The sequence below is a fragment of the Crinia signifera genome, chromosome 1 (genome assembly GCF_055691185.1).
Source record: "Crinia signifera chromosome 1, ASM5569118v1, whole genome shotgun sequence".
Taxonomy (NCBI): Eukaryota; Metazoa; Chordata; class Amphibia; order Anura; family Myobatrachidae; genus Crinia; species Crinia signifera.
Window position 1 is genome coordinate 168,471,531 of NC_139217.1, and position 27,209 is coordinate 168,498,739.

A 27,209-nucleotide genomic window follows, 5' to 3' on the forward strand; every position below is an offset into this window, starting at 1 on the left:
TTAGAAAACTGGAGACTAAAATCTATACGCCTCATTTCAGAACGAGATGTCCTCCTTTCAAATAACAGTAACTAAGATTACCTCTGTTTGTCACAATACCAGAGGTTAAAGTGAGGGAGAACTGGGAGGAACTGAGTTCCACCACCTCTAATGGTAGGGGGAACTGAGTTCCACCTCCACCACAGTAATTCCAACAGAAAAGCCTGTCCCAGTGACTTCTTCTGGCACGGCATATGTGATGTAAAGTGAAGATGAACAACTGTGGACATAATGTGTATAAGGGACATTACTGTGTGACAATATAAATCAAGGGCACTGCATGTGGTGTAATATGTATATGATTGTGCTACAGTGTGTTGTGAGCCATTATCCCTTTATGGAAGGTAGGGCGCAAATTCCCTGGCACTGGTCTAGGCTCTGCCTAATGGGGGGGTGGGGGTGGAGGGGGGATGGGGGTAGTGGCAAACGCAGGATTTTCAGAAGGGGGTTTCCAGAGGGGCGGAGCAAAGCACGGAGATGGACACTTAGGTGACCCAGTATATGCCGAGTCAGTAAAAGTATTTTAGATAGACCAAATGTATAGAAATTATATATATATATATAACAGCAGTGTAGATCCCTGGGCATAGTAATGTATTAGGGCCCCTACCGATCCTCCAGCGGTAGGGGTGGGGGAAGCTTTGATGTCCCGCGGGTGGTAGGGGGTATTATATCAACCGCTCAGCATGTAGGGCCTGGATCAGTAATTTCCACTAATTACCCCTTTACTGCACAGATGGTGGGAGATGGGGTGGGAGAAGGGGGCATTGAGCTGAATGAAGGGGCCCTGATACATAACTTCCTGGGTGGTAGAGGATGTTTAATATGCAGAGGAGGGGTGCATAGTGGAGTGGGCTTATTATTCATAATTTTCTGGTGGGAGGACAGCTTGCTTGACTGCAGATATCTCCAGATCCCAGAAATAGATTTCTTAGATTTTAATGGAATTAAAAACTAGAGAATCCCTCCTACCAAATGGTATTGGGGACTAGGGGATCCGAGTTCAGGAGGCAGAGCAATCTGGCAACGAGTATATAAAACTACATGCCATGTGTGTGGAGCTGGAGCAGTAACCAGCTGCTGGAAGGCTGATATCTCTGGTTCTGGGAACAGTAGAGACAAGCTACTAGTGTCCTTCAAAGGGGGAGAGTCCCAGCTTTTAGAGTATACCCTCAGAAAAACTCTGAGTCAGACAGAACCTGAAATATCTGACTGGGAAAAGCAATTAACATGCTTGGATGGGGACCACTGTTTTGAAGTCAGATATCTCCGGTTCCCCAGGGCCGGTTTTTAAAATTCTTATACCCATGGAAAGAGGGGACCCTCAGCTTTCAGCCTAGGGTCCTTAGACTCCTGGGGGGGGGTTTCTGGGTACTCAGAAACCCCCCCTGCGTGCGCTACTGGGGGGGGGTGGAGGTGTTAAGGGAACGGGGTTCCACCACCTCTCCAGGACCACTTTAAGCCCTACACAATACCATTTATAACTGCCGACTGTTAACTATTGCAAGGATGGGTGAATATGCTTGTGACCCCCATTACCAATAATTGCATGATATTGCCGAAATTGCATATTGTTTTTCTAAGCCTTTAATGCTCAATTTTATGGATTAATAAATTGTGCTGTGCTGGATTATAAATGGATACAGGAGTGCTGTCTTGTTTATATCCCTGGATATCCCTGGATATTGACGGGTACCCTCAATACCTCAATAACAAATCTAAGTGTGCGGATTCCTCAAATTGTTATATATATATATATATATATATATATATATATATATATATATATATAATATATATATTTTTGATCACCACAATTAGATCAATCAAGCCTTAGATAATTTCACTCTAGCATACAGTAAAAAGTCCATATCATTTCAAATGTTTATTAAAAAGTATTTTTTTCCACACAGTGGTAGCAGTTATTCCAGATCGTTATAAATTTCATTGAGACATCTCAGACACTTGGAAACAGCAGAAGATACCCAACGCGTTTCGCCCCCTAACAGGACATCATCGGGGGTTAACAGATCACAAGAATAGGTTAAAGGTACTTTTCACAAGAAGAAACAATTCATAACAGGATGGTTAATGGGTCCTTGCATACATGAAGTACCTATTATTTTATTATCTATGTTAGTAGATTGGCTGAACGGAGAATGATCTTCCTCTGGTCCTTAATTGAATTAAAAAGCGATAAATTCAGTACATTGCAGGGGGGATGAGGGGACAATTCTGCTGTGGAGGGGGCACACATTGGTACTTGTTTCCTAGCACGGCGCCCACGATTTTTAGTCGTATGGCATCTTATGCATTGTATCGCATCGCATGCCATATAGCCGCATGCGATGCGATACAATGCATAAGATGCCATACGACTAAAAATCGTGGGCGCCGTGCTAGGAAACAAGTATCAATGTGTGCCCCCTCCACAGCAGAATTGTCCCCTCATCCCCCCTTGTATGTCCCAAATGCCCCCAGTGTCTCCCTGACATGTCCTGTAAAAATGCCCTTAACATCTGTCATATGGCCCCTTGTAGCGTGTACTTCCATTATGCCCCCTTGTGTGTCACTATCAGATAGTAGAAGAAAAAACATAATTAGAAAGTCACCCATGAAAGCCATTACTTTCACAGACCATGCTGGGTTCTGAGGCCAAACTGGTGGTATGGCGTTGGGAACCGGCTTGGCTAATTTCTTGGGGGGCTGGAGGCATCAATTGATTTTTGGGAGCCTTCCAGCTATTCAGGTATAGTAAGCAAGTATCATCATGCATCCGCAGCCAAGCAGGTAATTTCAGATGGTGTTACTTTTTTTTCACACGTGGCCTTATTTATGGTGAATCCATATACATCTTACACTTTTTGTTCCTGAACAAACGTGTTGCCAGAGAAGTGCTATGTTTGCATGCAGGGAAGACCATGTCTAGTTTTGTATATACTGTAGCACACAAAGGGCCTTATTCTGGTTGGAGCGGCCGGGCCGTATGCGTACGTCCCGGTGTTTTTCATGATCTGCGCATGTGCAGATACGCTAATGCGCCGGCGCGAACACTCCACAACGCTTACGGACGGGGTCTCAACGTGCGAAAAAACCTGTACGCGAGTGTACGGGTAATGGGGCGGCATAGGGGCGTGTTGATGGGAGCGGCCGAAATAATGAGGGAAAATGGGCGTAAATATGGGCGTACACGGGGGTGTGCACCAAAAATGAGCGGTGCTACTACCGCACGATCGACTAAGGCACCGTTCATTTCGGACACCAAACAGGCGGCCGCCAACCGCCAGCTCAAACCACCCCTACAGATACCGCATGCCAGCGTGCGGCTGAGTTGGCTAATTAACGCTGATTACTACTCAAACACATACACCTGAATGTAATAAGCAATGCTGCAGTCTATTAAGTCCAAACCATTATTTCACTGCCTGCAAGCCACACACACAGCACGCAAACACATTGGAAGCTTATGTTTCTATACTTCTCCACAATTAAAGGTTTGTTTAATTTAAGGTAAGAATCTTTTTATACGCTAAGGTAGGTATTTGCTAAACAGACACATTCACTACGTGCTTTCATAGACTTTACGCAGTAGCACACTCAATCTACACAAGTCGACATGTGTCAACGTGTTCACTCTAATACTAACATAGGTTTTGTATTTAGGATACAATAACATAAACCACATCTAACACCTACAAAGGATGTTTCAGCAATGTTTTAAGCCCATGGCCACTATTTTGCACATTAATTAATTCAATCAATTAATTAATTTTCTTAATTATAGATGAAAGGCAAGATTTGCAGGTCCATATATGTGAAGGGTATGCCAGCGTGCACGGACGTACGCTCACTCTCACGAGCGGTGACATAAGCTGAGTTTTCCATTGAAAACAATAGGGACCCGTCCGTGCAAGCTGGCGTACGCTCAGATCTCCGCAAGAAGTCGGTGGGAAGACGGACGACAGACGTCCGTAAACGGCGCCGTACGCTCAGTTGTATGCCAGTTGTCGGAGTGCAAGGGCTGGGCCGTCCGCGTACGTTGCCGTACGCTCATTTGTACGCCACTCCCCTTCTGCGGTATTTCTGCCCGTACGTAAGCGGCTGATTTGTGGGTGGACCTAACCCTAACGGCCGCGTACGGCTATCGTGCGGTAATGGCGAACGTACGCACGTTTGGCCGCTCCGATCAGAATAACCTCCAAAGAGTGGCTAGATTTTTTTCACCTTGTGATTTAGAGTTGAGCTAGAAAACACACATTTAATTCACAATCCATCTGTACAATGTATATATACCCTCCATGCGGTGCAACACATTTTTCTAAAGTTGCACCTTCTATCTGGAGTTTTTCCTAATGCTAAATGAGGCACTTGTATGCAAAACACCAAATATGTTATTTTGCTTTTGTTCCTTTCTTAACATCTACCCACCACAGAGATGGTAATAAAACAGCAAGAGAACAATGTACTTTAATGATAGCATCTTATGTTACTTTCCTTAATAATAATCATTATGTACAAGAAGTGTTTGTTGTCGTGTCCTGTGATTGAGAGGTGCCACTCACACTGTGCACTGGGCAGACTTCTACGCGCTGAGCTTTGTTTTTACATGTAAATGTACTGGTATAATCTGTGGAAACTGTGAAACGCTCCCTGTACAGGTTATATATAACATATCATTATAGAATGTATTTGTAGTTTAAAATAACGGTGCAATAAACAGACCTAGGAGGCATTCAATTCCGTGCTGTATTTTTCCTCAGTCAAAAAACATTAATTTTTGTCAGTTTTTAATTTACATTTGATTTATTCAATTAAAGATGAAAAAAAAGTTGAAAATTGGGCCATTTTTTATTTAATTGAATAACCCCCTTATTCAGGGGTTAAAGTGAGGAGGAACGGGCTGGAACTGAGTTCCATCACCTCTAATGGTGAGGTGGAACATTCTAAACTCCACATTGGCCCTGAACAGTAATTCTCACAGAGAAGCATTCTAGTTTGCAAGAGGATGTCAAAAACCCTACTACTAGCCCTAATGGGGGTAGGGGATTAATTAGGTGGCATAGATAAATGAGTTCCCTCACCTCTGCTTGACCACTTTAAGCCCTGCCCTTATTGTTTGTGTCTATAATGCAGTTTTCCAGCTACACCATTACCTATCTCTTTAATTAACAGGAAAAACACAGCTAAACTTCACTTTATTTTTCTCTTTATAAGGGCAAAATCTAATAAAAATTTTGTAACAACCAAATAGATATGGCTAGATATAAATACAAGAACCACAAAGAATTCCTCATATTCAGGATTATAAAGTTCACTCTCAATCAGAACATCAGAGCTACAGTATATAAAGAAGTATATTGGAAACTCTAGCTCTCTCTTCTGTCCAAAAAATTGTGAGTTTCCAGGCACTTGTGCGGGAGTAGGCAAGTATGACCTGGAGTATATGTTACTGGTTCTAACACAGCACATGTCTTCCTATAGTCATAGCTTTGCATGTAAACATATGTAAAGTATACACATTCTTTATTTAGGTTTACACCAGGGACATGCAGTCAGGGGAGGCAGTGCCTCCCCTGTCATAAATGGTTAAAATAACTAAATAATACAAAGAAAATACTTATGACACATATTCTGTGTTATAAGTATTTGCTTTATATTATTTTAATCATTTTTACTACATCATTTTTTTCTATTATTGGTTTCGGAGGCATCGAGAGCTATGCCTCTGGCTCTCAATGTAAAAGGTCCAGAAAGAGGGGGCGGGTAGGGGGCAGAGCCGAGCACCGGGCTGTAAAAGCTATAAAAGCGGCACCTATAGCAATGCCTCAGTGACAGGGACGTGCTTTTTGCCTATATGAAAGGACACCCCTGTCACTGAGGCGAATGTGACTGGGCATCCGATGATCTGGCAGCATCCAGCCACCAATAAACAATCTCCAGCCACTTACCCACTCCCCTTCGTCTTCCCTGGCACCCAGCACCAGCAAACCCGCTCCCAGGATAGCACCTGACACTAGGCATCCACCGGGGGGGGGGGGGAGTCTGACACTGGGAATCCACCGGGGGGAGAGGATCCTGCACTGCTGAATATGTCCGGCGCAAGTTAGCAATTGAAATCCTGCGCTGCTGGGGGGGGGAGAGGGAGACCCAGCTCTGGGACAGGGAGACACAGCGCCGGGACAGGGAGACGCAGCGCCGGGACAGGGAGACCCAGTGTCCGCAAGAGGAAGTCTGAACTGCGGGGGGAAAAGGAGACCTGGCGCCGGGTGCGGGGACAGGAAGACCCGGCATCTGGAGGAGGAAGCCCTGCACTGTGGTAGATAGGGAGGATTTGGCGCTGTGAAAAAGAAGCTACAGTGGCAGGGGAGAGGGAGTCCCAGCGCTGTGGTGAGGAACCATGCACTGCTAGCTCCGAGAAAAGGAAGCGCTCCACTGTGACGGCCAGAAGCAGGTATACATTCAAACTTTTATCAATGCTTTGTAACCACTGCCTGACCTCCATCATCCCCCTCTAATCCTCTATAAACCCACCCTCTGGTCCTCTGTCATCCCTTTTTCTCTCTACAACCCCCCACCCCTTTCTGGTTCTCTCCCATGGCAGCCCCCTTTGGTCCTATATCACCACCACCCCCCACGGTCCTCTACCAGCCCACTCCCCCTCTATTCTTCTACCACTACCTCCCTTTGGTCCTCCATCACTCCCCTCTCATCCTCTATCCATTGCTCTCATCCTATACCACCCCTGTCATTCTCCCCTCAACCTCTACTCCCACCATTGACTTCTACCCCCCCCCTCTTCTCCTTTACTACCATCCCCCTCTACCCCCCTCTATAACGTTATATCCTGATGAAGAACTGAAATAAATTGTTCGAAACGTTGATGTAATTCTGCGACTTTGACTACTGTTTTGTCGAGTGCCGCCCCCTGGACTCCTGTGTGCACACCTTCGGGGACCTGGAAGGCACCGCAGCTTCTATTTACTGTCGAGGAAGTGCTGCTCTCTACTGTACATATATATATATATAGTGGGGTCTTTAAATTTTTAAGGTTTGAGGTTGGGGGTTAGGTGTGATAATCAATGTATTTGGAGTTGATATCAGAATGCCAGTGGTCAAAAGACCGCCCTCAGCATCCCAATAAAGAGAATCTTATAAGGGGCTCCACAAGTTAACCCACCCTCCCCTACAGCCTGACCATAACCCACCCTCCCCTTCAGCCTGACTATAACCCACCCCTCTACTGCCTAAACCTAACCCCTGTATCTCAACACATAAACTTCAACCCCGCTGTGCATCCTTACCCTGACTCCACCTCCTTATAAGTGCCTAAACCCCCCTCCCCACAGCCAACCCTAAGTCCCCACACTAGTGCCTAAGCCTAACCACCCACTCCTTCCCCGGCCACACGCAAGCAAGCACAATTGAGGTGCAAGCTGTTAGTATGTATTGGTATATGTGTATATATATATCCTACACATGGGGAGTAGGCCCAGCCAGTGGTGCGGTGCTGGCATAATGGCCTCTGCCTTAAATGCCCTGGGCACCTCATAGGCTTAACCTGGCCCTGCACACTGAGGAAAAGTTACAGCAGCCACTGGGCACAGTGGAGTAGCTTCCTCCAGCAAGGACTTCTGGTGTAATTGCCACCAAATATCAGCTCGGTCGTGGCTGCCCTGCCAATCCTCCTAGATTGTACTGCTTGTGTCCTACCCATTTGTAGCTACAGGTGAATATAACGTGTTACAGTACTAAACAGACTTTTCCTTAAAATGTTTGTAAACGGAGGTACCATTCTCTGCTGTGATAGATCGATAGATACGCCTGTATAAGTAACATTTATAACATGGAATGCACTTGGGCTATATGTTGTTAAAATGATCCAATATCTACTTATAGTACCCCATACACCCTAGACAAAACAATAAAAATATATCGCACAGAAGGTATCGCCCTCTAAGCTATATCTTTGAAAAAAATATTTTTTAAAGTCTAGTATGTAAGCTCAATATCAATAACAATGTGTGCTCCCGTACATCTTTAAATACCCTCCCTAGTCATCTAGTGTGTATTGGAGCTTAAGTCCAAGATGACCACCACAAACTCTGGGTCTGATACTAGCCAGTGCCTCACCAGCCACTGAACTCACCGCACGTCACTGGTTTACACTTCTTTCCAATTAAGCAGTGTTTAATAAATGTTAATTATTGTTTAAGATGCAGTACTTTTCATTGAGGAAATTGTGATGGAAAAACCATTACCTGCACACACGAGCATATAACCTAAAGCTAGGTACATACTACAGAACTATATTTCATTACATAGGGTGTACCCATGATCCAGCTTTCCTAGCAGTCATTAATGAAGTAGTCCCATTCATTGGATGTGCATTGCGTCCAATCAAATGATTCCATTACAAACTTGGTGCAGTAACATGCAGCATGTAATGATACATTGATATAATTGTATCATATAGTGTGTACAGAGGAAAGATGTATTACATCTCATGACCATATGGCTGGTTCACTATATTGTATAGTGTGTGCACCAAGCTTAAAGCCCCATACACACTAAAGGATATTGTAAACAATATCTCTCAGAAAGGGGCTTCTTAAAGATATCGTTCACAATATTGTCTATTGTGTACACTCAAGATCATTAACGATACACTCCCCATGCGTTGTTGAGGATTATTGTGGTCTTCTGAACATGCAGGTCAATTTGGCTATATAGCTTGCCTGTTCATCGGGTCTCGGTGTCATCATGGAACAATATCGGCAGATCGTCCAGATTGTGACACGCAATAAAATATGTAATTTTATATTTTTTATGTTTTTTTAAAGTACATTTTTTTCAAATTATCAATAAAAAGCTAGAACTGACAAAAAGGTAGACCGTTAAGGTCCATACACACTGGACGACTATTCCCAGCGTGTATGGTCAGCGATGATATCTATCATCGCTGGGGGGAAAGCCCCTCAGTGCATACACACTGAGCAGCTTTACCCCTGCGGGAGAGGTCAGCTTTGCATAGCGCAGTGCTATGCAAAGCCAACCTCAAAGCCGCTCATCTTTTGGTAATACCAGCAGATAAACGGATTTCCTGGCGATGATGCGGGAGCGCGCAGCAGCGTTCATCGCTCATCGCCGGGGCATACACACTGGGCGGCTTTGAGCTGAAAGCCGCTCAAACATGCTGTTTTGAGCGACTTTCAGCTCAAAGTCGCCCAGTGTGTATGGGCAGTGGCGGATTCAGGGGGGGGGGGGCACCCGGGCACGTGCCCCCCCTGTCATTTACTTTGTAGCTGAGGACCAGGGCTTTCCAACGAGCCCAGCCCCATGTCTCTAGCCCCCCGGGAACCGGAGATATCGCATGGCAAACCTGTAACGTTTTTTCCCCATAGGATAATATGGGACCCATCAATTCCGACCCCCCACCCGGTTCCAACGGCTGCCATTTCCCGCCCTTGTGGTTGATTTCATTCAATTCCAAATCGCTGGGCCTTCAATATGATACCAGGCTGGTCCAAATCGGTCAATCGGTTCCAGAGATATTGCGTGTAAACCGATTTTTTTTTTTAAATGTAATTTCATGGCTGTTCATGTTCTTTGAGGGCAGATTACTCTGGAACCAAACGTTCCAGTTTTACTGGACCAAAATCATTCAAAGCCCACTCAAAAGTTCTTCAATATAATACTTGTCTCATGTAAATGGATCAGTTGGTTCCGAAGATAAAGGCGGTTAAATGAGATAACTGGTTAAAGGGGGGAGGGTTGGTTTTCTCTCCCCCTCACACCAGAAAATGCAGGGACTAGGCTGGTGTAAAAGGGGCCAACCTGGGAATGCATTTTCTGGTGTTAAAGGGGTATTATTTCAAATAGCCAGGACCTGCAGTGCTCTGAATACAGCCAGGCTCTGCCACTGTCAGTGGCTATCACTTCTGCTGTCCCCCATTTACCACGAGCATGTATTCCCCCTTGGCAATGAGCATGTAATCCCACATGGCAACGAGCATGGAACCTCTGGCAATGAGCATGGAACCCTTGGCAATGAGCATGTAGAGAAGCAGCACTTATGTAGCATAATTTTTAATAGGCATTATGGTGTTTGGCATAACACATAATGGACATAATGGCGTGTAACTTAACGTGTAATGGACATTATGGTGTAAATGTTTAATGCGAGCCTTTAGTGGACAATGTCCCTGTTTATGAAGTGTATTGTGAATTTTGGCTTAATCTGTGTGGCATTATGTGAATTCTGGCTCAATCCATGTGGCATTATGTGAATTTTGTCTCAATCCGTGTGGCATTATGTGAATTTTGGCTCAATCCATGTGGCATTATCGGAATTTTGGCTCAATCAGTGTTGAATTATGTGAATTTTTTCCCAATCCTTGTGGCATTATGTGAATTTTGGCTCAATCCGTATGGCATTTTATGCATTTGGCTCAATCCGTGTGGCATTATGTGAATTTTGACACAATCCATGTGGCATTATTTGAATTTTGGCTCATTCCATTTGGCATCATGTGTAAGGGGCAAGTATAATGGGGTCTAGTATTTTGTTGCATAATGTGTAGAAGTTGTATATGGTGTTGACACGCCCCCTGTTGAGTGGCCACACACCCTTTTCCGGAGCGCGCCAACTACATCCTTCACTTTTGTCGCCATGGTGGTCCTGCATACTTTAAATGCCAGGGCCTATTTTTAATTCCATTCCCACCCTCTCCTGCCGCTCTCTTAGCATGTACACTGGCACCACTAACACTGCCCCTCCCCCACCCAAACCCTTTTTTTATCATGGTGCCCCCCCTGTCATTTTATCCTGGATCCGCCCCTGTGTATGGGCCCTGAAGCAGCAGCACTGAGGATAATCAGCCGAGATTTGAGGAACTATTTATCTGACAAACTATCAGTTTTTTTATGCATTTTTGGTGTTCAAACATATTATTACAAAACACAATGTAGAGGAATCTACAATACAGAATAATAACTACTGTATATTACAACCGTGACAAAAATAAATGACAGGGAAGATAATTTCCTTTATCACATATCATCACTTATTATATCTTCTACTTCGTGACTACTTGGAAGAGAAAAACTATGGTTTCAGGTCTCTTATATACTGTATAATCTGTTGTTGTTAGTATTGTTTACTTGGTATAGAAAATGAAATTCCCCAAACCATTTGGTAATTAGAAAAGTAATGACAATCCATGCACCTGCAGGTCTGCTGTGACTTAAAGGGTTTGCAATGTCCATTAGTTAATGTAGATGAGGTATAGAAAATAAAGCTCTACCTGACAGCTTACTAAATAAATAAAGAAGAACAACAGAGTTCATATTAAAAAGATTTACTGGTATTAGAACAGTTCTATTTTTACCACCACCTGGTTTTCATATTATGTCTTCAATCGCAATATAAAATCCAATCTGAGGACTCCACAGGAGCAAAGTAACATTTACTTCATATGCATTTCAAAGCAGTTTGTTCAAAAATCTCTCAACGAAATCTGCATTGAATATCAGTTATTGCAAATGGTCGTAATCCAATCTGGTGACAAATTAGGTTATATAACCTCATTCCCCATCTGCTGAGAATTGTATAAGACCTTCAGACAGCAGCATATACCCTTTATCACTCTCAGGAGCTTAATCTACTGCATTCTCTGTACATGCCACAAATCAAATTTGGATCTGATCAATACTCACCCAGGTTGATTCGACAAGCTGCAGAATTAAATTCAACAGTGTCATTTAGCATGATATTTAATTATCCCCAATTATTACATGAAAATAAAGTGTGTTTTTAAAACGTGAATCTTCTGTTGTTATTAGCCCTTTAATTCCCATAAAACATGTCAACTCACTGCAACATTGAACGTCTTTTCTATGTAACCAGTTGAAATTCTCACAAAGAAAGTATAGGATTGATCGGGATGCAGTGTAAATCCCGGCGGTCGGGATCCCGGCGTTCAAAATCCGGACGCCGGAATCCCGATCGCCGAAATTTCAACACTTTCTCCCTCCGGGGGTGTCCACGACACCCCCGGAGGGAGAATAAATTAGTGTGCCGACCGTAGCGAGGCACCGGACCCGCTGCGTGGCGAGCGCAGCGAGCCCGCAAGGGAGGGCGATCCACGTCCCCCCCTTGTTGGGATTTCGGCGGTCGGGATTCCGGCGTCGGGATTTTGAACGCCGGGATCCCGACCGCGGGGATTTAATACTGAATCCGATTGATCAAGTATGGTAAATTGCCTTTGCAATGGCATGGAAATTATGGAAACAAAAACACAAGAGAACACAGTGCTAGTTTTGAGGAAAGAGCAAATTAAATTACCATGGGATATTTAATAATAATATTTATTCAAAGAATGATGTTAAAACATCAATAAAAAAAAAAAATTAAATTAAAAAAACAAGAGTTAAAACTCGTATTATAACCATGAATCTTTGGCGTGGTAAATTAAGCAGTCTCTGACATTGGTGAATTATTGTATAGTGTAGTCCCGTTCCTAGAATGACTGCTTGACTGTATAAAATTCCCTTTAATGAGCAAAGTATCATACGCTCACTGTAAGCAGATCTCACTTGTAGTTGGCTCAAATAGAGCAATGAGTTCCTGGAGTGGAGATTTCTTTATCAAGAGGAAATCTTAGGCCCAATTGTAAGTAGTTGATGAGTCTTTTCAAGAACTTGGGATCCTGGGGTCTGGTTCGGGACAGTCCTTAGTCCAACAGTAGTCGTTATCTGTAGAAGTATGCCCCATGCTGGGACGGCTCCTCCCTAGACCACCAGAGTTCAGGCACCAAGCCCGTGGAGTGTGTTCAGGCCCTCTCGGCCTGTTGGAGCAGTAGGCGGGTCTTTACGTCTCATGGCCATTATCAGCCAGACCCTCCTGACCCGTGGACTTTAGGTCCAGGACCTCCAGGCTTGAGGCCTATGCAATCGGGCAGCAGGTCCGTGGCACAGGATAGGTGGGCAGCCGATAATTTGTGTTGTGTTTGTGTGCTGTGTTGTCCGTGCTCCTTCCTCTTCCCTGGAGCGTGTTCCGCAAGCAGGTCTAACCAGTCTGAGGCCAGTAGTGCCTGTGATGACCATCCCCTCCCCTCCATAGTGGGACTCCCCACCCCCGTTTCTTCTGCAGGTAGCATTGCATCGGAGTCCAGCGCAGCACGAGAAAGAAGTACCATCATCAGCCTGAAGGTGAGAGACGGAAGATGGCAAGGTGAGTAAACACCGTGATCAGCATGCCAGTCCCGTCCCCGCGCCTCTTACATATCCACACACCAAGGAGAGGCAGGTAGGTTGGCACTAATGACGCCTCTTAACAGTTAAACTGGGTTTTTGAAAAAGCAGGGGGGGCACAATGATGCAATTTGCATCATCGGATCCCCACAACCCCCAAGGGGTGATTGCGGGAGAGTGGGAAAATTCCGGATGACTTGCCCACCTAGAGCATAGCATAGATATACATAAATAGCATAGATACACATAGATAAACATTGCATAGATACACACAGCATGTACACATAGATATACACATAGCATAGATATACACAGATAGTATAGATACAGACACACACACACACACACATAGCACAGATATTCACACAGCATATGCACACAGACACACACACATAGCATACATATTCACAACATGTGCACACATACATGCAACATACATACAGACACACAGCATTTACACACATAGAGTACATGCAACATATACAGTGTGTACACACACACAGCATTCACCCCTCCCCCTACTAGAGCTCAAAAAAATCGGAACATTGTACTTGCCCAGCTGTAGAACACAGTCCCTGTCTGCCCCTACCAGCTCTCCTTCACAGTAGTCCTGTGGGTGGAGCACAGCCTTTGAGGAAATACACGCTGCCTCTACAGCTACAGTATCTCTCCCTACTGTCAGCCAGCCCAGCCCCAGCGACAGACTGTCTCTCTTTTCTAGGAGGCAGTTGCGGGAGCTGCACAGCCTGCTAAATGCTGTTTAAAAATCACACCACTAGCCTAAGCTGATAGTTCGGCAGCCAGGGTGGTTTCTAGGTACTCGGAGACCCCCCTGTGTGCGCACCTGGGGATGATCCGGCAATATCCTGGGTAGCAGTGCAATGGAAATGTGTCTAAAAGCGGGTCCACCCCGGGATTGACCCGGGATCAAATGCCCGGGTCTGACCTGGGGCTCTAGTGATAAAGGGGTGATAATGTTGTCACGACACACAGCTCCAGCCTGTGCTCAGAATCACCAACCTGATGTAGATGGCCAGTCGTGATGTGGATTTTACCTATGCTGCCACCACAAAGTATAGAATAGCACTCTTGCGTTCACTAGACACATAAATCACATGCAAATTCAGTTATTACACATACAGATGGGGCCGCTCTTATTGCGGCCGACCGCAGGTTTCATTGCCGAGAATGTTTGCGCGCCCCAATCTGGCACAGGGTGTTGCACAGGGGTGCCGCTCATAGGCCTGTGCCTCACGGTCCTAGTGGGAAATCTGGCCCTGGCTGTGCAGCATGGTTTTGCCAATTTGGGAATGAGTTTGCTCTTGTGATTAACTGAATCAGGCAATATTTTTATATAGAAAGGTACTCAAAAAAGGGGGAACAGGGGGTATGAGAAGTACTTCTGCACAAGTTTTATTTTTTAATTTTGCTGATGTCCCCAATTTCTAGTTGCCATGTTCAATTACAGTTAGTGCATGAGTGGGGGTGCTGCCAAAGACAATAATTGTATTCGGAGGAGCAAAAAGAGAAAAGGATTGACTTTGTTGCTGGCGCACTGAAGAAAAGAATTTATTAAAATATAACCTTTAATAATATAGGTAAAAGAGAACCGTTATAGTGAAATATATACCACATACATGACTTAAACAAACATTGAACAATTAATTAAAATTGATGCACGCGCTGTGTGTGTGTCTTTTTTAGTGTGAGTCGTGTCATGGGTTTTACTGTCCACTATCTTTTGGTTTCCTATTACAATGTGAAGTTATGTCCCCTTGGGTAATATCGTTTTAATTAATCACATATAGGGCGAGATGTATCAAACGGAAAATGCCGTAAAACCCCGGTTTTACAGCATTTTCCAATGTATCAAAAATGATACCGCATTGAAGGGTATCGCCACCTTTGGGTGGCAATACCCTATAGAAGCCTATAGGCTTCTTTTCGCTGCCCGACGACGCAAACCCGACGCCTCGCCGACCCCCCCTCTGGCTTACCTTCCTGAAGGGTCCTCCTGGACCCCGGAAGGTAAACCCCTCCTCCCCCTGGTGGGAGGAGGAGGCGCTGGGGACAGCCTGCTTAGCTGTCCCCGGCATGAAGGGAGAGCCAGGCGGCAGGGAGGTGACGGAGACCCCCCGCACACCAGAGTACAGGTATCGCGGGGGGCTCCGTCACCGCACAGCGATGCCAGACGCATATGTTAGTACATATGCGCTGGCATCGCGGTTGGGTGGCCGCGAAGGGCGGCGATGTATTTTAATACATCTCGCCCATAGAGTACTTTAATGTGAGATAGATAGATACAGATGGGTCAGGTCCCATCCTTGCAGGGGATGGCGCTGGCGTCGCCAGCCGCCATCCCCCGCCAGCGCCATGGCGCTCGTGAGAAGGGGGCGCGCGCGCACGAGAGGCGCGCGCGCCCCCTTCCGACGGCGCTTCCAAACGTTCCCCCGGGTCCCCGCCGGCTTGCCGGCGGTAACCCGGGGTCCCCGCCGCCTGCCCGCACCCTCCCTAACCCCCCCTAACCCTGTCCGTCTCCCTGAGGCGGAGATGGACAGGGTTTCCGTCGCGCTAGCGACGGAGACTGAGACGCGCGTGCGCGTGAGACGCACGCGCGTCTCAGTCTCCTCGCTGGCGAGGCTGCTGGCGGGTCGCCAGCGCGTACGTTCTGGCGACCCGCCAGCAAGGATGTAAAACATCACATACTGTAGATAGATAGATAGAGTGTAGATCAATATATCGAAAATGGTTGAAAGTTTTCCCCGATATTGAGTTAATCCCCGAAACATAGGATATTAAAGCCAATTTCTCTATATTGATCTACAGTCTCCAAGCGCCGCAAATTTGCTATGATATATTGGAGTTTGTTTCTCCCTGGAAGGCATCATCATACATTATTAACAGCTATAAGTGCTGGATTTTGCTTAATACTTATAAATAAGTCATATTATATTGCATTTCCAGGTACATGACCATTTCATTACAATGCATTGCATGTCAATCTGGTGTTTCATAATACATACTGTACAGTACCAGGACTGGTGCAAAGTTACTCAGCACCCTAGCTATATGTAAGCCCTTTTTGCCACAATCCAGCAATGACTTTTGGCAATCACCTGGTGCTATCCTCCCGCCCACCTCCCACCGGGTCCCGCATTGCTCACCTGTCCCACCACCGGGCTGGCCGGGTGAGAGTAGCTCACCTGACACTGTCCCATCTCCCTGCCGCCACCGTCGCTCACCCAGTCCCGGAGTTGTATTTGGCTGCTAATTGAATAGCCCAAGTCGGATCCATTCTGACAAAAGAATGTCGGAATGGATTTGACTTTAATTGAATATACCCCTATACCTTTAACATTACACAGAATCAGTCATCGTGGAATATAAATGTCAGAAAATGGAAACACATTGTGCTTAGTAATGCTAAAGGTATCTTTGTAGCCTTTTCAGCAGTAACAGAAAATGTAAATGTCTTTATAACATGACATGATTGAATATTGGTGACCTTATAGGTAACTGTCTTGGGCAAATAACCGTCATTACCTAGTAATACCCTGGATTATTGTGAGCCACTATTAGCACTTTGTGCTACAATTTGGTGACTTCAGTAAGATATCCCTTCTAGCTGAATGTCGATAGGTGACATATATTACTATGGCGCTATTTCTGTCTGTGTATAAGTGCCTACATATTATCTTCTCAGTTTGTGCAATTACTGTAAATTTAACTTCAGTTTAAATGTTGAGCATAGAAGCAGACAGATTACCATTAGGCCAGTTTAAGAATACATCTGTCAAGTTTATCAAAGGGAGAGATATATCAAATTGTGGAGCGAGGTAAATAACAACCATTTAAAAGGCTGTGCTAGAAAAATGACAGAAGCTGATAGGGATGCAATAAGCAAATTCTGCACTATCGCTCTCCAAGTATTGTTTGAAATACTTGGTTGGGACTGACTATTCTTGTAAATCTCCCACTTTCCGATTAGCCATTCAATTAGTCTTGTGTGGGCCTTACTTGTGTGGGGGGGTCAAAGGGGACAACTATACATCCTGTTTTATAGAACCTTTGCCATTTACACTCTCTTGCACTTTTCTCTCTCTCACTTGAGCCCTCTCTAATATATTTTACTTCCATACATTCAGCAGTTTGTATAGAAATATGACCCCGCAACAGTAAATTGCTTTCACATTGCAAAGCAAGATCCCATCTGAGATTTTGTACAAGGGTTTATCTTAGGAGTGACCTGGTTGAGACCCTTTTTAGACTGGCAGCCCCACCACACTTATTGCCGAATTGGTGATGGTTCATGAGTCAATGCGTAGATATGAGATTATCTCCAAACGCCAGCTATTCCATTGCTATACACGGATCAACCCAGCTTACCCATTCACACTATAGCGTGAGCCACGTTGAACCCGTGTTCAACCCTGCTTGACCTGGCTTATTTCACCTGGGTGCTGTCATACTGCACATTATACCGGGTTGGAAGGCCCAGGTCCTAATGCCACCCCCTTCCCTGTTGTAGATATTTGGCAGGTAGAGATGAAGGTAGAAGTGACAGCTGATGCAACAGTCTCTGGTAGAGGGAAAGAGGAAGCTGCAGAAGTAGTCTGTTATTTCTACCTGCTTGGAGCAATAACACTCGCTGTCTCCACCACCCTCTTCTGCCATTTATCAAGCATGACACCAGCAGCACCCTGTATGGCACGTGCAGACACTTTTCTGCCGAACATACTATAACCTCTTTTTTTCATATTTCTGAAGAGAGATCTAGCCACAAATCCCCACATTGGGCAACCCCCCCCCCCCATTACTGGAGGATGCCAAAGCCGTTGGCACCCCTGATGTTACCTCAATGCTGATTGGTTGCCATCGTCAACATCTGCACTGGCTCACTTTTCCACGCATCTATCGCATCTGTTCCACGCATCTATCGTTAATTGTATTAAGCTTCAAATAGTGATAAACAACCAGCCAATCAGCTCCTAGCTTCCATGTTACAGGCTGGGTTTAAAAAATGACAGTGCGAACTGTGGTTTCTGTGTTGCATAATGTGAACTGGAGGCAATACCTTATTAAACATAATACAATTCCAATACACATTGAAAGTAGTAGCACATTCACCAGAATATCCTATTGACAACAATTATGTTGGTAGGAGTATTCATTATTGCCCTGTTGCCCCACCTACCTTAATCTGGTCCTGTAATCACATATAGATATTGTCTACCAAAAAGAGACTTGTTTACACCATATTTTAACATTTACTAAATAATTATGTAGCTTTCTAGATTCTGTTTGTGACTGAGAATAATTAATCATTCGGCAGAGCAGTGTATTTACATTACCAGATAAGGAACAGCTCATATATGCTATCTGTATGGGGTATACAGGGTAATATTCAGTTGTATGGGGGGAGGGGAGGGGCATGGGGGAATAGTCACATAATCATGGCTCTGGGCCATTGCCAAGAATAAAGCCACTGTACAGTGGGTTTGGGGCTACAATGTCGCAACTCAGGATGAATTGCATCATCAGGTCCCCTCAGCACGCCCACTTATGGGGGAGATTCTCAAACATTCGTGCCGAGTTGATCTATTTATCGCTTGTTTTACGGCACATTTGCGCGCCATTACTGTTTACCTTTTCTCCATATTCTCTTTCCCTTCGGCTTCCGCAGTGTGTTTGCGGTGTCTCATCCCTCCGCGATCCCTGTGTTAGGGTTCGAGTGCGCATGCGTCCATAGACAACTCATTAGTATTTAGGTTTTACTAGAATTCCCTGACACTAAGGTCTGGGACAGGCACTTAGAACAGTAATCCAGCACACTGGCATCAGGCATATGGGCACAACAAGCGTCTCTGCAGCAGGGGCTATACAGAAGCAGCCAAGGGGACCACGGTACTGTGCCGCCAGATGCCGCCTAGCTGATAGAAGTAAGCGTGCGCCTTTCTCTCTCCAGGGCGGGTTCTCTGTCAACATATTTGTAAGTCTCTATGGCTTTTTTTTATTTATATATATATATATATATATATACTTAAAAAAATGATAATATAATAAAATAAACAATAAAAGAATGTGCCATAAAGCATAATACAAATACATTGACAATAAATCAGCCGAGGTTAATACCTCTTCGCCAGTCCAAGGAGGCGAATTTAAACACTGTCCAGAATAACGCAGCGGGGCATACAGAATAAGCTGCACGCGCCCACCCAATGTTAATCTATGGGGAGGCAGCGGCAGAGCAAAAACCTGAGGAATGCGGAAGTGCAGAGCACGCACTTCCACCGGCGAATGACACAGAATATGCGGTGGTGATTTTGGGGAGGAAAAGGACCCCTTAACGCGGCGGTAAGCGACAGAGAATCTCCCCCCCCACTCTATTCAGGGAGCCGAGGGAGGGTGCCGGGGGCTGGTGGTGGATGCAGGAGACCGGCCATTCCAGGAAGTGTTGCCCAATGTAAGGAAGCCTTTCAGCTGTTCCGGGAGAGTAGGCAGGTAAAATGTAGCAATCAAATCACTTTGCAGTATCTCAGGTTAGTGTTTCAGATTATAGCAAAATGCAAAAGGTATGATAGTTACTGAAAATATTGCATTACTAATTCCCCTTTTACATCGCAAAGGCCGGTACATCCCAGGAGCTACCCAGCATTTGCAAGGTTTAGCTCCCTGCAGCAACCCGGCAATAACCCGGGTCACTGACATCAGATGGGGCAGGGAGTTGATGCTGACTTCAAGTGCTGCCTACTCCACAGTGTGAACAGGACCCGGGATTAACCCTTCTTTTAACCTGGGTCTGAGTGCCAGGTTACTGAACCCAGGAAATTTAAAAAGTCCCTTTCACATCCCACAGAGACCCAGGTCGAACCGGCAACAACCCGGGATAGACCCGGGTTATTTTTGATATGTGAAAGGAGTACAAGTGTGAACATTGTCATCTTTGTGCACCACAGATGCATTTTTTTGTACAAAACATACGTTCTACGGGAATACTATAGATAAATACTTGCAGAACATGACAATTTTCTGTAGCTCGTGTAAAATCAACTTTGATTGACAACCTTACTGAATAATCCTTATAAGGAGCTTTCTAAAATGGAACATATTTCCCATCCATCACAAGAAGAGCATTGTAGGCTAGAAAGCCATTAACAGCCCTGATATACACAAAACTCGAGATGAACATACATTTATCTGTGTACACTTTTAAATAATGGCATAGATATATTTTTCCTGATGTCAAAGACAAACTGAGCGCACGCTGCTTAACTTCTTTAAACAGTTACCATGGAAATGCATTTTGCTGGATCTGATATCAGAGCATGAGGTAACAGCACTGTTTAGTTGTACTGACAATTACACATCTGCCAGGAGGTAAAAACCCACAAATTGCACAATGCTCTTTATCTTCATTATTCTTAAAGAATTAAGAACAGAAACATTCTAATTAGGAAAGTCAGCTGCGTGAAAACATAAAACCAGGAACACAGAGATCTGTTTGTCTATTGCTCGCTTTTACCTCTCCTTCACTTTCCTTACATCAGTTTAGATGACAGCTTGTTTTAAAACAATGACATTCAATAAAAGTTTAATGTTAAATTAACTATAACAAAGCAATGTTATGGACTTCAATAGAGAAGCAATTATATATACTGCAGAAATGTGTTCATTTGCAAATACAATTATTATGTCTAGATGCAATACGTAAGGAGCAGACCTGTAACCCATTACACAGGCTTCTGCTGCCGTTCTCCAGACTTATTTACAGACTTCAATAGTGATATAAAAACTGTAGGAAATCGGTAAGAATAAAAAACAGCGTACCTCGATAATGGTTATAGCCGCAATAAATTACTTGCCGATACATATAAAAAAAGAAAATTCAAATGGACATTCAGAGACCTCATGTAGCCAAAGCAACAGAACAATTATAAATCATAAAACATTGTCAAGTGCTCATTTCAGGCCTTTGTGACACTGAGTGTTAATCTGCTCGCTGTCAAGGCAACAGCAATGCTGTATATGTTTGTTTAGCAAATCATGAGTTAACGAGCTCTTATACAGAAGACAAGTCGAAGACAAGTTTTTTTGATCAGTAACAATCGGCAATGAAAATAGCCCTAAAACATTGAACTTGCAATGACGAGCAACAGACATATAAAAGAGCAAGGTATATGTAAAATGATGTACTCACTGATTCCTGTCTGGCTAAATGCAGTAGCTACCAGCCCTGGGAGCAGAGTTTCTCTCAATGCAGATGGAAGACTCATCATACTTCATTCATTTACCCCCACGAAGTATAAATAATAGGAGAGAAAAGGAGAAGGTCTGTGTATGAACTGTTGCCACTGGCGAATAGTCACACATAGGGAAAAAACACTTCTGAAAGCCCGATCTGTTGGCTGCTTCTTTATAATGAAATGAATCTGCTGCTCTCCTTTCCTCTGGCTCAGATTGGACGAAGACATTGTGATATTTCCAAACCAGCCAACCAAAACCTCATATGCTTTCAACATGTAATTTACCTATTCAAGCATCTCACTTGGCAAGTGTTTGAAATAAAGGGAAAAAAACACAATATTTATCATTTTGAACATTAACTTTCTAGTCATTCGTTAATGCTATTCTTATTTTGTATTTACGTCTCAATGGTATTCACAGGGACAATTAAGCTGTAATGCTCTATTTCTCATTACCGTTAGCCAATGATACATCAGACTGAATCAGGTTTATAACGTCTGCCTTTTTTATACTAAGAAAACTAACAATAAGTGAGTCCATTATTTTCCTTTAAATTCTTCAAAATGCCAATACAGATAGTTAGGCGACAACATTAGCCAGGATAGTGTCCACATTGTGTCTGGGTGATCTTCCATAGCAACTGACCTTACTGTAATATGAGTACGTATTTACCATTTTCGTTACTGGCGTCTTAAGTGTTTTAAATTAAATGAATTAAGCCATTTCTTTGTATTTTGTTTTAGCATATTGGTTAATGAAATTGGCAGTGCCTCTGGCCATTAGAATCATTGTTAGGTAATATGAGCAATTATGTCATTAACAGCATTTGGATTTTCAACTAGCAAGTTATTATATTACTAATGTCTAGAAATGAAAGAAATGTATTTTCTTACATCAATTTTATAAATGAAAAAAATATATAAACATTCAAAATAAAGTGTATCTAGAACACAATTCCTTCTCAGCCTTCTACATCTAATCACCAATTCCCCAGAATCCCCAACTGGATCTGCTGATCAGTGAGCGCCAATGGCCAATGTACAGTATCAAGATCCAAAAAGGACTTTCCCAATGAACCAGCAATCATTTTCACCATGTTTTGATATTGAGTTCCATATTTTTTCATTAAATTGGTGAAATGTTTTATATAAAAGATCTCTGATATGCCTATTCCAATTTTTTTTTGTCTTGGATTGGGAATTGAGATTTTTTTGTTAACATTAATTTCTTTATTAGATTTTTCAATATAGAAAAAACAAAAAAAGGAAGGGGTATAGAAAAAAGAACAGGGGGAGGGGTACATTACAGGGGTTTACAATAAAATATCCGTTGCACATCCTTTAATCTACAACCTTCATTTTCATTTCTTTCTTTGTACTATGGAGATTCTCCTACCTATCCTTCAGCTTTATATTTCCTAGTCTTTGTTTAATAAGGTAGTTTTCCCTCCCCTACGGCCTATATCTCTTTTCCATTTTGATCCAGTCTAGGTTCTCCTAGGCTATTCTAAATTTATTTCTAACTCCCACCCTCTGGGTCTGAAGTGTATTTACCCCATATACTCCATTTCCTCTGTATTGATCTAGAAGGTGTAATACCGTATGCGGTTTCTGTTTCCATTATATATTGAAATAGTTTTTTAGAGATCACTTTTTGAGTATGTTGGAGTGTAGCTTGCTTCCAGCATTGCGCCAGGGCCGCTCGTGCTGCTATACATATATGTCCTGCTACATATCGATGATTGCCTGCAACTTCCGTTGGATATATATGTTAAAGGGCTATTTGTGGGGAGGGGGCCAATGTCAGTCCCAATACTTTATTAATTTGCGTGAATATTTCTCTCCAGTATTGCTGTATTTTTGGACAAAGCCAAAACACATGGTAGATATTCCCAACCTCTCCGCATTCCCTCCAACAGAACTGTGAGCTTGAAAGCCAGTAACCTGCATTTCTGTATGGTTCAAGCATTTAGACATGCTAAACGCAGAAGTATATATACTTTCCCATTGTTTATCAGTTAGATAGATATTCATATCTCTTTCCCATTTTTGCTGGGCTGATGTTTTAGGATTTTGAGGTACTATACCAATATGAAATGCTTATACCAATATGAAATGGATCCTCTCGTTCCCATTTTGTTCAGCTGGGTCATGAGTGCGGATGGTGGGTATTCTAATAAGTCTACTATCCCCTTCGCCTTCCGTATCCAATTCTGTATTTGCATGTATTGTAGGAACTCTGACTCGGGTAAGTCAAACCGAGTCTGTAGTTCTTTAAACGGTATCAGTCTTCCTCCTTCAAAGATATCTCCTAAATCTCTTATGCCCACCGCGATCCATTTTGAGATATTCAGATTTGAAATCAGAGTTTTGAACATCTTTAATGGTATATTTAATTTTGGAAAGGTTAGTGAAGGGACCTTCGATTTAGTTTTATCCCACACTTTTAACGTATCTAAAACTGTGGGTATTATTATTATTATTATAGTTTTATTTATAAGGCGCAACAAGTGTTTCGCAGCGTCGTACAAAGGAAGGAACAATACAGGGAGACAAAACTTGGCATAACATTAAATAAATAACAAAAATAGAGTACAAATAAAGAGCGCCACAGTTCAATACACATTACAGCTTAAATATAAGAGGTGAAAGCAAGTGGGTGCATAAATAAACCTTACTTTTAACCCGTTAATCTTGTTGTTACCCCTGTGGGTCAAAGCCCTGTACTTCAGTCTTGTCAGGGTCCACAACTAACCCAACCCATAACAGATACATTCAAAAATAGGCAAATATTACATAAAGATCGTTTTGCCAGCGCTGTCTTAATGTATTTTCACACTGCTGCCAATGGCCCCAAACCCCTCACACCCCCCCCCCCCCCCCCACCCCAGCTATCCCCCAGCTATCCCCCTGCTCCGCCGCTGGGCGAGCTGAGCTGAATTGCTCTGGCTCACTGCAGCCGGCGGGGAAAGCAGCTAGGCTGAGCAGCACAAACCTCCCTGCAGTCAGTCAGTGTGAGAGAGACTGACTGAGACTGCACATAAAGTTAATTCACCCTCCCTCCGTCCGGGTCCTCCATACAGTTAGCAGTCCAGACTGCTTTACATTTTTTTGAGGTGGGCTACAGTAAAATTTGTATGTTATTTATATATATATATATATATATATATATATATATATATATAGACTTATACCTTAATAATGATAAAGAGTAGTACAGTATTTATTTAGGCAATCAGATACAAAAATTAATGGTCATTCAATTATATGTTCAGCAGAATTAAAGTCAGGTAAAGCAATACCAGGCTGGATGCCAGGATCACCGGGTCAGTAGAGCTATGGCAGTCATATGAACAGCACTAAAGTTCAGCAAGCTGTGGCTATTATGCAAATACTGTAGCACCAGTACAACTTTGGCAATCACACGAACAGCACAAGGTAAGGCAAAGCTGTACAGGCACTATTGGTTTTTACTAAACTACTGTTTTTTAAAGAAACGGGAGACTTGGGTCACAGGATATTTGGTAAAGTTGGTCAGTAAAGGGATTGGAGAGCAGGCTGCATTAGTCAACTGATTACTTCGGTTTGGCAGAGCTGAAGCAGTTCCCGGATCACTCAGGTTTGGCAGTGGCAGCGGTACTGTATCAATTAAGTTTGGCATAGCGGCAGCTGATACCGGATCACTCAGGTTTGGCAGAGTGGCAGCAGTTACTAGATAATTCAGGTTTGGAGGAGCACCATATGTACGGGTTAGCCACAGACACAGGATACACAGGTTCATCAGAAATACCATGGTCACACAATGCACTGGTTCAGCAGAGATATTGTACCATGGTCGCAGGATACACTGTTCAACAGAAATACCATGGTAATAGGATACACCATTCAGCAGAGATATCATGGTGACATGGAGCAAAGGATCCAACATGTCCAGCAAGGAGACAAGTTGCATACCTCCCAACATTACCCTCTCCAGGAGGGACACAATGCTCTGTTTCTGGACTTCCCTCGTAATGTATGATTGCTATCACCAGGGACGTGCAGTCAGGGGAGGCAGGGGAGGCAGTGCCTCCCCTGTCATTAATGATTAAAATAATACAAGGAAGATACATATGACACAGAGGGTGAAATGTAATAGGATGAGAGATTCAGAAAGTGAGAGATTTGGTAAGAAATCTCCAGTTTTTTTAAAGCGGCAATCATTTACACTGCAAAACCAGTTTGATTTTGCAGTGTAAATGACTGCCGCTTTAAAAAAACTGGAGATTTCTTACCAAATCTCTCACTTTCTGAATCTCTCATCCTATTACATTTCACCCAGAGTGTCAAAACTATTTTCTTTATATTATTCTAAACATTTTTAACTGTGCATCATGTTTTTATTGATTTGGAGGCACCTAAAGCGGTGCCTCCAGCTGTCCTATACAATTGATAGAAGCAGAGGGCGGACAGGGGGTGGGGACAAACAGAGGGCTGTAAAAGCCCATTAAAAATACTAGCTCAAGCGGCACCTTTACAGGTGCCTCAGGGTCAGGGGCATGCCGCAGCACTAGCAGCCAGCCGGTACCTCTCTGCCTGCCTGTCACGTTCCATCGCTGATCCATGGGGCTGCAGCTGAAGCACTGGGCACCACTGCATGGCTTGTTCAACAGCTCACCCACCAGCTCCCACTCCTGCTCGGCCTCCTGCACACTGCAGCAACCAGGGTCGGCACTGCTGTTTCACCTGCTACGCGGCCAAGTGTAGTAAGGAGTGTGTCGGGCAGTCTGACCACACACCCGCAGCCTGCCCAGAAGCCCACCTCGCAGAGACTGCAGGTGCCGGCATCACTGAATGGATTTCCCCCCTCTACTCAGCAGCAGGAGGATCGGCACCTCTCTCCAGTCACCTGCTTGAATGATATGTCCAGCGCCGGACCCTGGAGCTGCAGAGGAAGCACTGCTCCTCCAGCAGCCTGCCGAAGATGGCCTGAATGCGGACCCTGGGCTTCCCAACTTGCCCCTCTGCTTAACTTAAGTGCCACAAAATATATGAAGGGGGGGGGTGGCGACAGCAGGTGTGGTGGAGGGGGGTTTGCGTGGTGGCTGTAACAGGTGCCTCTCTGCACAAAGCCACCACCGCACGTCACTGGCTATCACCTCTGTGGAAATACCTTTCTTACCCATTTACCTGTTTAGAACAGGTGACGGCAATCCTACATTAAGAGAGAAGTCCAGAAACAGAGCATTGTGTCCCTCCTGGAGAGGGTAATGTTGGGAGGTATGAGTTGCAAGAGCAGGTCTTTATTGGAAGGAATCCCTTGTCAAGCAACCAGGCTATCTGCAAAATAAAAGGTTAACACAGACAGATAGTAATTGAACACACATACACTAATGGTGTATCCAACAATACTCTGTCCTTAATTGGTTGTATGCAACCATATCAGCTGGAGTCAGAGCAGAGGTGTCACTAATTTTGTTGTTAAAATGCTGAGTCACTCTGGTGTGCTGAGTGAACTTATCCTCATTACCTGGCAGCAGCAGTTGGAGGATATCTCATTGTGTCATATGCCATTTCAGCTGCCAGCTTGCTCAAAAGGAGCTCTTTGCATCTCTTAAGATCTGAGTCAGTTGTAACGAAAGCATTACAAAGGACTTAAACCAAATATGATCCAATTCCGATAGTGGAAATATC

General features: G+C 44.0%; 1 protein-coding gene across 1 annotated transcript in view; it reads right to left on the reverse strand.

Annotated features, from left to right (window-relative positions):
- Window positions 1–21,698, reverse strand: part of ARHGAP24 (Rho GTPase activating protein 24) — a 716,382-nt gene extending 694,684 nt beyond the window's left edge. Inside the window, exon 1 of the mRNA XM_083176529.1 lies at window positions 21,491–21,698. Within this exon, the coding sequence (XP_083032655.1) occupies window positions 21,491–21,569 (79 nt within the window). The 5' untranslated portion in view covers window positions 21,570–21,698. The remainder of the gene's footprint in view (window positions 1–21,490) is intronic.
- Between the last annotated feature and the right edge of the window lie 5,511 nt (window positions 21,699–27,209).